This window comes from Sipha flava, unplaced genomic scaffold, assembly GCF_003268045.1.
Source record: "Sipha flava isolate LNK unplaced genomic scaffold, YSA_version1 84_pilon_pilon, whole genome shotgun sequence".
Taxonomy (NCBI): domain Eukaryota; kingdom Metazoa; phylum Arthropoda; class Insecta; order Hemiptera; family Aphididae; genus Sipha; species Sipha flava.
In genome coordinates this window covers 527,930-543,654 of record NW_020273626.1, presented here as the reverse complement: position 1 = coordinate 543,654, position 15,725 = coordinate 527,930, and the positions used below count along the sequence as shown (strand labels likewise).

At 30.6% G+C, this 15,725-nt stretch overlaps 1 protein-coding gene across 3 annotated transcripts in view; it reads right to left on the bottom strand.

The window, feature by feature from the left end:
* The window catches only part of LOC112693275 (calcium/calmodulin-dependent protein kinase type 1), a 451,608-nt gene that overhangs the window by 91,084 nt on the left and 344,799 nt on the right, over positions 1 to 15,725 (bottom strand). For 2 of the 3 annotated variants that reach the window (XM_025568266.1, XM_025568268.1), the window contains exon 3: positions 10,288 to 10,350. The exons of the other annotated variant lie outside the window; for it this stretch is intronic. In XM_025568266.1, the coding sequence (XP_025424051.1) occupies positions 10,288 to 10,350 (63 nt within the window). The remainder of the gene's footprint in view (positions 1 to 10,287; positions 10,351 to 15,725) is intronic. 3 annotated transcript variants of the gene reach the window in all.

Genomic DNA, 15,725 nt, shown 5'->3' with positions numbered 1-15,725 from the left:
GTGAGACCAACAAAAATGCAAAAAAAAAATTTAAGGAACACCCTAATATATATATATATGGAAGTATTCAGTAATTTTAGCAGTCGTAAAATAATACTTTTATTATGACCTACACCTATTATTGTACGTAAATATAGCAAAACATTCATGATCCCGAATCACGCTACTGAATTTATGTCACAACTCACTGAAAGTTTCTCTAGATGGTCAAAGTTTTGTGATGAAAAAAAAAAAAATAAATAAAAACATAATTAATAGAATATGATTTTAACAATTTTAAAACTCAACGATTTTATAACCATCTATTTTTATATGAAATACAGAATATAATTTTATAAACCAAAGTACTTGTTATATTTTGATACACAAATAATAAATCAACGCAGTAACAATTTCTTGTAACTAGATCTACTCTAAATTATTATAAATTAAATACACCACATTGAGAAACGTCAAATGCATTTGAAAGAAATTTATGTAATGAATATTTCAATTTTAATTTCAATAGATCCCAAACTATCAATGTTAAAATTTTAAATCGAGAAATTCAATTTGATATTTAATAAATAATTATGGAAATTGTATCAAAGAAATCTCGAAAAATATGACTCGAGAAAATCGCTGAGCTTGATATGTATTACATTTCAATAAATGTAACTGTTTTTCATTACAATTTAAATTGAACGTGGAAAGTGGAATAATGTGTTAAGTATATAGAATAAATACTTGAATACTTAAAAAAAATAGTATTCCGAATATGTATTCAAATACTTTATACAAATTGTATTCCGAATACATTATTTAGAATACTTCAAAAATATTCCAAATACTTTTAAAATACTTTAGTTTTCATACTATAAAAATAATAAATGTCTACTCAACAGAAATATTTGAAATTGTAGATTAAATATATGTTACTTTATTGTATTATTATATTACATAACTGTTAGGTATAGTTTATAATTTACAATAATAATAAATACTTGATATTAGCTTATACAAGACACGACGGAGAAGTAATAAAATCATTTAAAAAAGAAATTCAAAAAAAGAATTTAAAATGTATTCGAAATAATTAAAAAGTATTCTGAATACAGTATTGCGAATATTGTATTCGGAATACTACCCAAGTCTGTTACTAGCTAATATATCCTTGTGTGAGACGAAATTGAAGAGGAGTGATCGGGTCAAGAAATTTAATTGTTGGCTGTTTAATCGGCACGTTCATTTCCGATGATGTGAGAGTGGCCTGGGATCCAAAAAAATTTAATTTTTAATTTTGTAGTTATAATTTTGAATATATAGGCTTATATCTGGAGGTTAAATTGTATTTTTAATGTTGTTGATTACGCTGAGGGAATTTTTGAAAATTATTGTGTTTTTGAGGTGATATTTTCCTATGAGACGAAGAGCTTTCAGGATAGCTATACATTTTGCAGTGAAATATAGAGCAGGGTGTCAAGTAGTTTACGCATATGTTCAGAAACATCCCAGTTAACAGCGGCGCCGGCACCGTCCAGGCTTTTTGAGGCCTTGGTCTATATTATTTCGCTCTAAACATCTTGGATTAAGTGGAGGTAATGCTGTTTATAAATTGATGGATTTGCTAAGTGTTTTTTTTAAGTAATGTGAGTTAAATATTTGTGTTGATAGAATAACTCTATAGCCCCGTACCTCGTTTTTATTAAACCACCATATTTCTCCACACGTATTTACAAATATTATCAGTTTGAGTCGTACGTAATGACGTCACTTGGAGTATTCCAAAAAAGCATCCACCTACATCAACATTTAGGAAAATACGTGCAGTACACTTTTTATCTTTTCGAAATTCATGGGAAAACCAATGGAGGGTGTCCAATATTATAAAATTCCACATGATTTTTCAAATAAAACGTTTTAACCGATCCAAGTACTTCCTGGTATCCAGTGACGCCGAAAGAAATATCATAGAAATAAGTGTAAATATAGATCTCGAAGTCAAAATTCGACGAGAAATTATGTAATTTATGTATGAGTACCAGAAACTTAAACGGATTCAATACAATGTATTCAACAGCTACGATTTATATGCTAAACGGACGTCTGACTTGTATAATCAAAATGTGCACTCGTAGTGATAACGTACTATAGACGTAAATCGTTTTATTATTCACCATAATGCGAACGACTTTCTGACCGTAATTTTAAATCTATTGAATTCTAAATGATTTCTTATCTGGAATATTACGAAATTCAATTGGGTCATACACTAAGAAGTAGATAAACCTTTTAATAAAAATACAGACTTTCCAATCAATACTTGGGAAAACGGACAGATCATTAGGGTTCCGCCACGACAATATTATGAAACAATATGCGCATCAAACTTGGGAGTATTATATTCGTACTATACAAATTATTCTGCACAAAGATCATCTCCAATAACGATACGATTCTGCGTTATAGTAGTTTTCTCGTCCGTTAACCCGTTCCGTTCTGTGGCACCGACATTTTCCAACTCGTCTCCAACAACCTAAATATTAATGACTGAATAGAGGACGCGATAGCGTAAAATACCGAAACGCGAGTATAAAACTGTAATCCAAGTAGGTACAGGCAAACGCAGGTCTTTTGTAAAACTAATCATAGTTGCGAGTCAAGATTTTTAAAATGTAATTTTTTTTTTTTTATAATGTATTTAATTGGATAAGTTAAATTTCAATCATTGGTAAATAGTCTCTTCCTATGTATCAATTAAATTTAATTAAATACCAACCATATGAAATAAAACTGTTCAAGATGAGGATATCATTGTGTAATAAAAGTTAAGAACATTTTTTTTTCGTGTAATGAAATCCAGTATCTTACATAGAGTACGTGATTTCTGAGTTACATAATATTCACACGCTACTGCAAAACTTATTATAAGAAATTGTGAAACAAATGCAAACCTTGAAAAGTATGAGAAAATTATAATCCTGTCAAATAATTGAGCCTGATATACACAGCGGTGGTTATTGGTTCAGATCTCTCTAGACGGTGGACAGTTAAAATTACTTTACTAAACTAGAGAGGTGCTTTGAAAATGGTATACGTTCGAAAATTGAACTTTGCAAAGTTTACGGTGAGTAGAGTAGCCATATATATTGTATTGTTTTAGTGTACTATTGTAATTAAATTAACAAGTAATAAATTACATTTTTTATATACCAACGAAGTTACAATTGTTTTAGAGTCTCACCTATAAGAAACTTTCTTTTCGATTTTTTTTCTTTCATCAGCGTAACCACAATTAGTATTTTTCTTTTCTCCTCGAAAATCACCATGATGCCATGTTAAAATAACAAAGAATTAATAACATTATCCAGTATACGGCATTGGATTTTGTTCTTTAGAAATATTTTATTCCTTGGTACGCATTCAAATGGTTTGAGAAAAAAAAACAAAAACGAAGTATGCTTTTCAACTATAACTACCACGTCTGAATGTTTATAATATTTATTAATGAACGAAAACATAAGATTTTTGGATTATAACGAACGTATAGAAATGCAATAATATTTTATAAATGGCAACGCGACGCTGAGAGCTATCCTCCCGTCCTACTTACATTTCGCAGCTCAAAGATCGAAGTCAAAGAACTTGAGAAAAATTATCAGAAAAAAAACGTAAGACTTTGATTGTGATTTTATTTCCTCTTTTTACACTTAAATAAGTCAAAGAGTAAAGAAGAAAAAAATCCATTCTATTATTTTATGTATTTAACATTTTTCAGTGCGTTCATTACTTCGAACGCACTGTCATAATGATATTTTTTAATCGGAAAACATTTTCACGTCTGTCCAACGCTATATTAATTTATCTCATTAGCGAAATTACGAAAATGAAAAAAAAAGAAATTGAAACTATTAAACGGTCGTTGTATTTTCATTTCGGTCGAGGTAACTTATAGTGGAATTTTTTTTGATTGCAATACCGTTATATGACTAAGTCTCAAGTCCACGGTGAAAATAAGGCATTATATGGTCATTGTGAGTTTTTTCACGTGCGAGTGTTATTTGATATTTTGTTCCTCGAGACGTTTTTAAAACGTTAACCGGCGGCTGTACAGCAATGTTCAAATTGTATACTTATATGCTTGCTGAAGCCCATAGTTGATCATTTATACCTCATGCATGACTCACCGACAACCAAAAATTCATAATTGAACAAATGCTTATAGTTTTTCTGGCGTTAAACAATAAATCTTTAAATAGTACCATGGCGTAGAGAAGAACATGACGTGTCTTTTGGTATAAAAAAAAAACGCAACATTTTATTAATTTTAACCTTTAAAATTATTTAATAAAAATTATATGTTAGTTCTTGTATAGAATAAAAATCTTATAATATGCTTTAATATGAAAAAGGTAAAATTATGAAATTAAATAGATTTTTTTCAATTTTATTTTGAATTGCATTTCACTAGAACTGACAACTTATATTAAAATATGTAATAAAAGTGGATATATCTGTTTGTATATTGTATTGCGTAAATAATAAAGATTGAAGTTATTGAGGAGAGAAATTATTTATAATACAATAAATTATCTATTAAAAATCAATTTTATTTACTTACTACGAAAAAAGCTTACACATTATGCGTAGCATAATATGTAGTATACATTTTGTACTTCGTGACTCGAAAAAATTATAATAGCAGTAATATCTATGTACACGTTTAGCATATTATACGTACTAATAGCGAACATTGAGTTCGTTTATAACATCAATATTATTATGTCGAATACCATTTACCTATTTAGAAAATTTTAATTTCTAGAAATCGTCGAACCACTATTTAAGTGATTGTGCAATTTCACCCATAGGCGGTACAAGATCTTCTTGGCAGGGGGGAGGGCAGGAAATATTTTAAGTAAAATATTAACACTATTTCGTCTAAATCTTTAGACTAGCAATACTATAAAAAAAGTATTTTATTGATAACTATTTTAACTTATTTTAAATAAGAAAAATTATAAAAAATTATAAAATCATGCAAAACGTTTGAGATACAGATAATAATATTGGTTCATGATTTGTCAATGATAAAAATAAATTATAATAATATTGAAAATATTGACACAAAAATCTTATCAGCATATTTACATAAATGGTTCCCACGGTTCTAGATAATAATATTATTACTTACAACTATGCAGACTCTAAATAAGCATGTAATATGAGGGGTTATCAACCAATATTTGAAATGTATAGGGAGAGTAAGAAGTCGCAGGGGGAGGGCAGCTTGCCCCTTCCGTAGTACCGCCTATGATTTCACCGTATTTTGAATGGCAATGTACAAGTGGTCGAGTTATCAGTAGCTCGAAACATAAACTCCGAGACGATTGATTTCTCGGTCTACACGCAATCGATTTAGCGAAATGCAGCAATTGAAATAATTGCATTTATTGCAAAAATTGGGATTATCTGAATATGGTTATAATAATAACTGCACATAACTGTTGAAATATACTATTTTATCTGATTAAAAATATTGTATTATGTTATGTTATTGTAATAAATCAAGTGTACCGGCGATTAAAATGTTCTTCTCGAAAGATCAATGAGTTCCAGGAAATGGAAATATACATCGTTCGACGTACGTAATCTTCTTCGATTTTCTTATGATTTTCTCGAAAATTTAATGAGAAAATCTGAAGTATAATTTATGTTGCCGAGTCTATAACCACCATAATGAAGTACTTGATAAAAAATAAATAAATCTGTGTCCGACTAACCACGATGTAGCGAATGTGATCTGATGTGGTCGATATTGATGAACAAAAAAGGTCACGGATTTTTTTTTGCGATCGTTTTGTCAGATCCACTTATGCGTCCCACTCAGATCCTGATTTAGAATTGTTTAGGTCCGGGACAAAAAGAAAAATCTGACCTATATTTATGAATTCTAATTCAAATTATAATTAATAAATATAATAACCATTCAATACTAATAGTAAATAAAACTATATTAGAATATAGGTACTTTTTTTTACAAAATTTTTATAATTAAAAAAAAAAAAATTCTTAAAAGTAAATTAAACAGTAAGTAATCGAATGTAGATAATACAAAATCTTCAGAATTTAAAAAAAAATTATTTAGCCTTTTTTTTTTTGCAAATGCATCAATTACTTCATCGAAATTAATGCTTTGATGTCATTTTCAATAAATAAGATTCCAAGGGCATCCAACATTGCTTGGCCAAGAGATGACATTAATTTATTTTTAATTTTTTTGGGAACTGAAAAGGATTTTTCACCAGTACAATTAGTTTTGAAACGTATGAGATATTTGTGTATTTTTTATAAATTTAATTTGGTCAGATTGAGTAATTATTATAATTATCATTTGTAGATAAAATAATTAAACTAGAATTTTAAGGATTAATTTGTATTAAAAGAGTAATTAAATCCAGTAGATGGGCTCCTGATCCGCTTGGGCCCTGGACAAATACCCATAATGTCCTTGCGTAAATAGGGCCCTGGTTTCAAAGAAAGGAAGTATAATTACTTACGTCCCAACGAGAAGAGCGGTTGAAAACTTAAAATCGATTAATCCAACGCGCATAACCCAACTTCTTGCTGGCCAGTGAATGAGAGGAAGAGCGCAGAGATATAATATTACGCAGTTGTTATACGAAATAATTGCTTTCCAGATATCTTTTACAATCGAGATCAACGTTTAGAGTTTCTAGCAAAATGCACATATACTCGTATATATATATACAGGTATATGTATATATATCTATATAGTAATCCCTCGTTATCCGCAAATTTTTACCCACGGCTTTCGATTATCCTCAGTTGAATCCACGATAAAATGTTATTAATTCGATATTGTATCGATGTTCTACGAGTATGGTAGATAATTTAAATAGATTTATTTTTTTGTAGATTATTATTGTTATATATCGCTAAATATAACTATGCAACTGTGTATGCACATGTATTTATTACAGATAAGTCACATAAGCTACCTACAGGTATACAGTTAATATTCGTTTAATTGTCAGTTGATGTTAGTGAAATTTTGGATACATTAAAAATTGGCGACACAATAGCGTCACTTGACGGGAAGTACAAAATGAACAAATCTTATGTTCAAGAAAAACGAAAAACTTAAGAAATAAGAGTTATGGAAATTGCTCCTGTTTATTAGATAAATATATAATTGTAGAAAATACATATTAACATTATTGTGATTTTCAAAACAAAAAATAAAAAATAAAACAAAACCTCCTTTTTTACATTGCCTTTATGGTTTCGCTATTCGCGCAATTCCGATGGAATGTAATCACAGCGGATACAACAAGGATATAACAAGGGATTACTAAATATACAGTTAGAAAACCCAATAATCACGAACGGTGTATGTTTCAAAATATTATTTTTTTGTTGTGCATAAACGCTAATTACATCGCAAGAGGGAAAAAAACAATTCAAAAATTTTCAACCAAACTATTTATGACTTCAAACATGTATTAGTACTCATCATATTTACAATAATAGCGGTATGCATGGTGTAAGCTAACCGAGGCCAACGTAACTTAACCAATTGATACGCAATCCAGCAGTGAGCCGAGTAGAGCGAATTATAGAAACACAAGGTTAAGGGACGAGGCCGTAGCAGGAACATATGTGAAACGACCACAAGAGCGAAAACTAACAAAGAATATGTGTCGTAATATTTTCAAGGTTTTTGTTATTTTCATCCTGAGAAAAAAAAACAAACCAATCTTTGAGGTTTCGGGGTGTCAGTAGGTTTTGTAACTGAAAATTCACTTGGAATCGTCATATTTCTGACGAAAAAATTCGGATCATACAAATCGAATGTCAAGCTTCTTCCACCGTCGTACTGTAGTTTTAAGTGTAATATCCTGGATTGCAAAAAGTTTGCTCTAATCGCGTACGTCCAGTGATCGAAAACGATATAATTTCGCCAACATCGGGTGCGCAGGAGTAGTTAACGACGAGTTTTCGGCGTACATTGGGCCGGTCAAACGTTTGGTAGTACTAAATCACATTGTTTTACCAGCAGTGGTGTAAGAAGCACGCTAGTGCTCCTGGCAAACATAGAAAAAATGATTTTTAGCTAATTAAAATTTGATGTTATGATATTTTTTTTAACCTATAATTTTAATAATTTTTTCTAGTATACAATTTATACTTATAAGTTATAATTAAAGTGTTAATTTTAAACTTTGAAAATTTACTTTTTCTCGCTTTATGACTGGTAAATTCATCGATAATTTCTTCATAATATGAATAATTCTTCATATTAAGGAATATTTTATTCAAATGCCCTTGTGATATTTTCATAATTTCATCGTTAAATTCACACGTAGTGTGTTCAAATAATAGACTTTATCTACGTATTTCACAATGTATAATGAAAAAATGTCGATTTGATTATAGAATAAAAATATGACTTTTGCACAATTTTGCGCCCTTGGCGTAGGTACAGTTCGTCATACCCTTACTACGCTATTGTTTACTTTTGCATAATAGGTGACTTTGAGCCGTCGATGATGAATTGCTCAGAGCACTCCGTCGGTCGCACGTGCGCCCTACGATAGCGGGTCGAGAGCGGCGACTGCTATTGCTACAGGTCGCGCGCGGAGCATCCGAAAAATTGTTCTAATGGGTCCAGCGCGCCACCGTTTTATGCTCGTGTCCGATATACCTAATCGTATAAAGCGTATATACAACAGTAGCGTATTTGACTTAATATTATTGTGGGGAGGGTACTTAATTTACGAGCATTATACACTAGTTAAGTACAATATTTTTTTTTATGAATATGCTAATGTTCTATAAATTTATTATACATACAAATAACTAGGGCAATGTGGGGGGCGATTGCTCCCAACGCCCCCCCCCCCCTCAAACACACTACTGGTATACGGTAGACAGCACTGTGTGTACAGCCCACAGCCGGCTGCGTTCAAACCCGTGCACACGCAAGACCATCACAAGTTCTACAATCGTTTTAACACATGCATAGCAAAATATTGCGAAGTGACAATAGAATACGATGCTCAAAATGCAAACACAACGCACGCGCAGGTGACATAGACCACGCGGAACAGAAGTCAGAGAGGAGATAACACCGGGGAAACGATGAGAAACGCGCTGACGTATAAAATATTAATTTTTATCAATCAATATATATTATAACAGGTACGTGGTTACGTTTATTTTTAGACGTTCTCGATATACTTGCACACTTACACGTGCGTAGATTTACGTCGTTGTGTTCGAATGATTTATTTTTATTTTTATTATTAGTCCATAACCTCATGCGATTCTTATAACACTAAAAAACCAATATGCGTGATCAAGTAATCGAATAAACGTAGTAATAATAGTAACAATGTAATAATATGAAATGCACAGGCACGCAAGTACGTAATATTTCATTACGTGGATTCGAATTGAAAATGGATGATCTTCGGAATTTAACGGATATTCGAAATTCAAAATTTCCTGTTGATCATCAAAAATCTGTTGTAGGCGAACGGGATGTTAGTTGGAGATTTTACCCAAGTCAGGACTCGTACACAAATAGTATATTGTACGAGACGATAATCACACCATAGGAAAACCTATAATGATTTTCCGTAATTCAGATTTACTTGCAAACAGTACTCGCAACTTTTGATATTATGGATTATTCTATATACATCTGTTAACTAGATCGGTGGACATGTATGTGTGAATATCTCGGTTACTTGTACGGAAAAGTATTTAATAACGATTCTAAATGATAAAATCGATAAATAATTTTCGCGAGAATATGTCGATTGCAACGAACTACAAACTAGATGTGCAAGTGTGCGTGCAAAAAAAATGAGTGTTTTTCTATTTCCTCAAACCGATACTTAAACCTTCAAAAATATCAATCAACACACAGAAATAGAAATAGACTGTCGTCCTATTACAATATTATAATATTTTATAATATTATAATGTACTTGCGTGCATAATTATATTGCATATGATTATCATGTTTACTATAGTGTGCTATTGATGTTAGTATATTATGTAAGAAATAAACATAGTGATAGTGATTTTATTAGTGAGGCAGTACAAAAGTATGTTTATATATAAATATATAAAATAGACACAAGGCAAAACACTTAAAGAATGAATTCCATAGGAAACCGCTTACAAGTATTGGTTAATGCAACTAACGTTGCTGTGGTTGATGTTTTTATTTTAACCAACCCTTACGGTACCAACACCCGTGCTATAATGACTCACCATTTACCCTCGTTCTTATCGTCAGTTCCCGAATGGTCACTCCTTTTCACCGACTTACTGAACCTAAAGATAGAAACGATTATGCATATTTGTGTGTACGTTTGTTTAACATAATAATATTATAAGGTGCTTTTTTATTGTTGCGCAGTAATGTACATTTATAAAAATTAATTTATCTCTCCAAGTCGAAAGTTTATCGCGGTAAAATTATTGTACGAATTCGTGAACCGCGGTAATCAAACAAAGAAGGCACGAGGTATTTTAACCATTTTATTTGTATATACTCTGGCGCAAATGATTATAATCACAATATTGCAATAGTACAATATTATTATTGTCAGTGCCGCATAAACCGGTGTTGCGTGTGTCAAATCCAACCTAAAAAAGGGCCCAATGATAAAAATTGAAAAAAATGTAGAAAGAAATAAAATAAAACCATTTCGTTATAGCAATTTAATATAATCTAATTTGTCAATAATAATTAATAATGTAGATTCGACAATAATTGATCGATTTGGTTTTATACCCATTACCGTACGTCAACGTATCTTTTGCGGCCTGTGTAACTGAAATTAAACGTAATTTGGTTATAAATGATCAGAGGTACGATTTCCCTGCTATGTCCATATGAGGGAGGAGGGGTCATTCATTATTTTTACAAACGAGTCCAAAATAGTGTTGTTGTGACAATGGTCGCATTACATTGTAGGTGCTTTACGAAAATTAAACGAAGTAGGTCCCGAGACATTTTCAACGAAATTAAATCGACATGACGAGAGAAAATCGTTTAAGAAAAATGAGTAAATACCAGCAATAATAATATAAAAAAACGCAAATATTCAAGCTGTGCAGTGGCGTATACATAACTTTTGTATGGGGGGGGGGGGGATCAGCTGCAAACAAATCATTATGGAAGGAAAATTCCTAAACCTCAGTACCTGCACATTTAAATAATAAATAATAAAAGGTATATATATATTGAATGTGTCAAAATAATAATTTACAATCAGTTTCGGGTTAAGGGGGGGGGGGGGGAAGGGGGCAGCTGCCCCAGGCGGCAATATTTAAGGGGTGGACATTTTTTAACGGCGTCAACAAAAGTTTTGATTTTTTCTAATGTATATACTAGTTTTTAGGAAAAATTATTAATTTATTATTAAAAAATATTAATATCAATTATATAATATTATAATATAATATATATATATATATATATATATTATAATTATGTATAATAGTTATTTATATTATATTAAGCCGCTGAATTATTTCATCTGTGGGTGTTTAGCATATTAAGGGTAAAACCAAATTATTACTATTATTTAGCGCTCGGACCTATGCATTTTCATTTTCGTTCCACTGAAATAAAATTGTGTTTATTGTATTTCTCATATATCTTTATGTGTGTATTATAATTTATAACCATCAGATTATTAAATTTGATATTAATAGCTTCAAATAATTTATTTGCACACTACCAAGCAATTGTTATGTCTATCTTTCTCGAGTCTCGTGGTCATAGTTGTCGTCGTTGTCGAGTTCGATTCACAAATCACGATTGACTGGAAAACAAACGTGCCTAATATTTTATTTTCAATCAATATGAGTGGAAAGTGCATAAACTGCATATATTTAAATAAATGAGTTGTTTGGGGTTTTTTTTTAAATGCGGAAGCAATTGACGATGATATTTTACGAGAAAAATCAAAGCAATTAGTAAATATTTATAGTGTTTATAACCGGAACTTGAGAATGAGCTTATACAATTTAAAACAATAATGAAGTATTTTTCAGAAGATGAAAAATTATCTATACACAGTTTTCTTAAAGTATTAACAGTTAAACGATTCATTTCTTATTGTGGATATAGCTTTGAAACTTTTTATATTTATATCATGTTCAAATGCTAGCGGAGAAAGATCCTTCTCAGTTTTAAAAAGAGTCAAGAGCTACCAGAAAACAATGAAAATATGTCATAGTTGTCTCTATTATCTATTGTGAATATTTTCCTAAAATGTGTAGGTTGGAATGATATTATTAAATAGTTTGCTGTACAGAAAGCTAAAAAATAGTTGTAAATATTTTATATTGAATAAATTTGTATTAAAATGTTTATATTTAGAACCTACTAAGGTCTATAAATTTAACTACCGGTGTTATAATATGTTTATAAATATAAATTAATTAAACAATCATAACTATGTTGTTATTTGTTGTATACATATATATATATATATATATATATATATATACATGTAATATACATATTTTGTTTTTTGGAGGGCGTTGAAGGGCGGAATTTTAAAATTTGTGTCCCCATGCGGCAAATTTGTTAATCCGGCACTGTTTATAATAAATCATTGCAATTTTTTTTTGTTTCCTTATAATTTTCTTACATTAAGAACAATATTTTATAAAATTTTAAAAAGGCCTCTGGGGGGGGATCTGACCCCACATCCCCCTCCATGTATACGTCCCTGAAGCTGCGATTATATATTATTCGGCATAATACTATTATTCTGCATCGTTGCAATGTTACGATCCGATGTGAAAATACAAAACGAGTTTCGAAAACTTGAGTGTTCACCGCGGGCTACGGGATTTTATCGTAAGTCTTCTATTCAGGAACTCGAAAACTATGATGTCTAAATATCGTCCCGGAATCGATGCACTCCTGACCGTTGCTAATTTGCAGAACAAAGTCATTTCTAATAGTTAAACTTATATGTTGAAAATTTTACGAAATACTGTTGATGTGTATTTTTAACGTGTAATTTTTGCCTTGATTTATGATTATCAGCGATATGATATGTGTTGTTTGTTTTGTAAATTGTTCTTTACAATATTGTAAATAGAAAATGATTTCTTTCCAAGAAATTGTTAATAGCAGTTTATTAGTTTCAATAATTAGACATTATCTCCACATATTTTTTTTTTGTTTTTTATTAGATATAAAGACTTCAACAGCAAGGTCATCAGCCTACATTTATATTTACTTTTACTTTAACTGTTAATATGGTTGTTAGCTTAGTTTAATAACATGGTATTTTAAATTATTATACCAATATCGATGGTTTGATGGTTTTTAAAAAATACTACACGTATGGTTTAAATATAAAATAGATAAATTATAATAAATATAAAATGTAAACACGCTAAAATAGTCGAGGAAAAAATATTAAGCGCGGGAGTATGTCTAAAATTTAATGCTTTTCAAAAATACTATAATAGGTAATAAAAGTCTATTAACCATCAATTGCTATTCGGTTTTCTCATCACAAATTGGATTAATCCCACCGTGTGATGTTCCATGTGTCATTTATTTAATTTTTTTTATTTTGAAGCTTATTAAACAAAAGTATGAACTCGAATTAATTCATTGCCGAAAAACAAACGTTACAACTGATATTTTGTCAATACGTGAAGAAATATTGGATTACAAGTAGCATATTAATATCATTGGTTCTTGGAATTTATCGAATCAGGTTACAATAAACCATGTAGAAATGACGAATTTGTTTTTTAAACAATTTTTTCCCGTTTCGATAAATAAAAAAAAAATTGCTACGTCGATTATACAATTAATCTCAAAAAGTAATTGATCAAGAGCGATAATATATTATATTAAATTACAATTTATTAATACAAGAGGATTGATAGGTTTGTTTATCGTATGCATTTGATGACAAGGAAGAGAAGCCACCACAAAAATGAAATAATATGATATTTTCGAAGAGTATAGTAGTGTAGTTTTATGTTTTTTAATTATTCTGTCAAGCATAATGATCGATTTAATTATTTACTTATTTTTCTCTTATTATGCTCAAAGTACTGCGATAAGTTATTATTTCTTAAGAAAATTAATTAAATTCTGGAAATGAAAATCATCACAAAAACGTAATTTTCTTGCGGCCGCATATTTTTATATTTATTATGTAATCGGCGTAATTATTCCACATGTGACGTCCGTTCTTCGTACAACTCACGGTTAACCTAGGTGAAATCGTTACGGCCATATACAATCAGATGTCACCAGGTGAACGTGACCAATATGATAAAAAAAAAACAAAAGTCTTTCCGATACACGTTTTTCTCGAACTATTAAGACGGCTTTTCCAGTGAGTTTTGAAACGTGAGAGATTTCGTCTACAGTATTGTAGTGTAATTTGTGACAGTGACACGGTGTGATTTTTACACGCTCTTAGATATTTTACCTCTCACAGTAAACGGATATTCTAGAAGGCTATTACTACAGGGCGCTCAAGACATCATAAAACATTATTGTTTAAGGTAAAACCATCATACTGCATCATTGATACGGGTCAAAAGTGTCCTAAATAGTTGTTACTAAACTCGAGAGGTAAAATTAATCAACGATATTATTAACCCTCTGTAAACTTTACCAGGTAGATAAATTACACAGCTGCAGCACTTCGCTCCGGGTTATAGTATCCTAAGATACTAATTACATCAAGGAAGGAGTATATATATCCTCAGTGTGTACATAGCTGGTTACGACCGCGAGACCTAACAGGATTTCCTTTGCAGACACGTATCTGTAATATTGTTATTATCAAGCAATCGTTTCTAGACGGTCTCACAAATCAAAGACGGTGAAAAAAACCAAAACTAAGGTTAATGGACACTTTTGAACAAACGGGCGTCACATATTCGCATTACAATATTATTGTACTCGTATTGACTGACGAAACAAACCCGTGGAGCCTGTTTGTGCACCAGCCGTTAACAAACACGTTAGCGTTCAACGTTTACGAAAATTGTCCAGCGAACCTTACAGGTATAAATTAAATTATTATTAACCCGAGTACACACAAGCTGAGCACACCAATTATCACGTAGGGGTACAATATTACTATGTTTATTATAACTAGAGCAAAGGACTTATAGCTCTAAAAATTCACCAAATATGCACTTAAATACACAAAATATGCATTAAAAATATGCTTTTAAAATATGCATTTTAAAATGAATTTTTTTGAACAAAAAATAAGAATTTTTCTGTAGGTACTTATTATAATGGATACATTTTATTTACAACTTTATTTAACAACTTACAATTAACTGATTGGGTTTATTTTATGGGTTTTCTTATCTGGATACTTAAGGCATTTTTTATAATAAATAAAACGTGTTGGGATTGTCAACCGTTGAGAAACACAGCGATTACTGAAATATGAATATGTCCGGTGCCGGCGACAGGCGTCTCCGTGGCCCGTATCAATATTTTGTACGTTGAACAATATTATCTCATCTGTCCATAAATAAAATTAATAACCCGACAATCAATCTAAACAACTTTCGAGATGTGTTTTTAGTAAAACCATGATGGGTCTGGAAAAAGTCAAAAACCATATTAATATTATGATTAAAATTTAAAATCATTTTAAATTCAACGTTATTTTGTTTGTATAAATAAA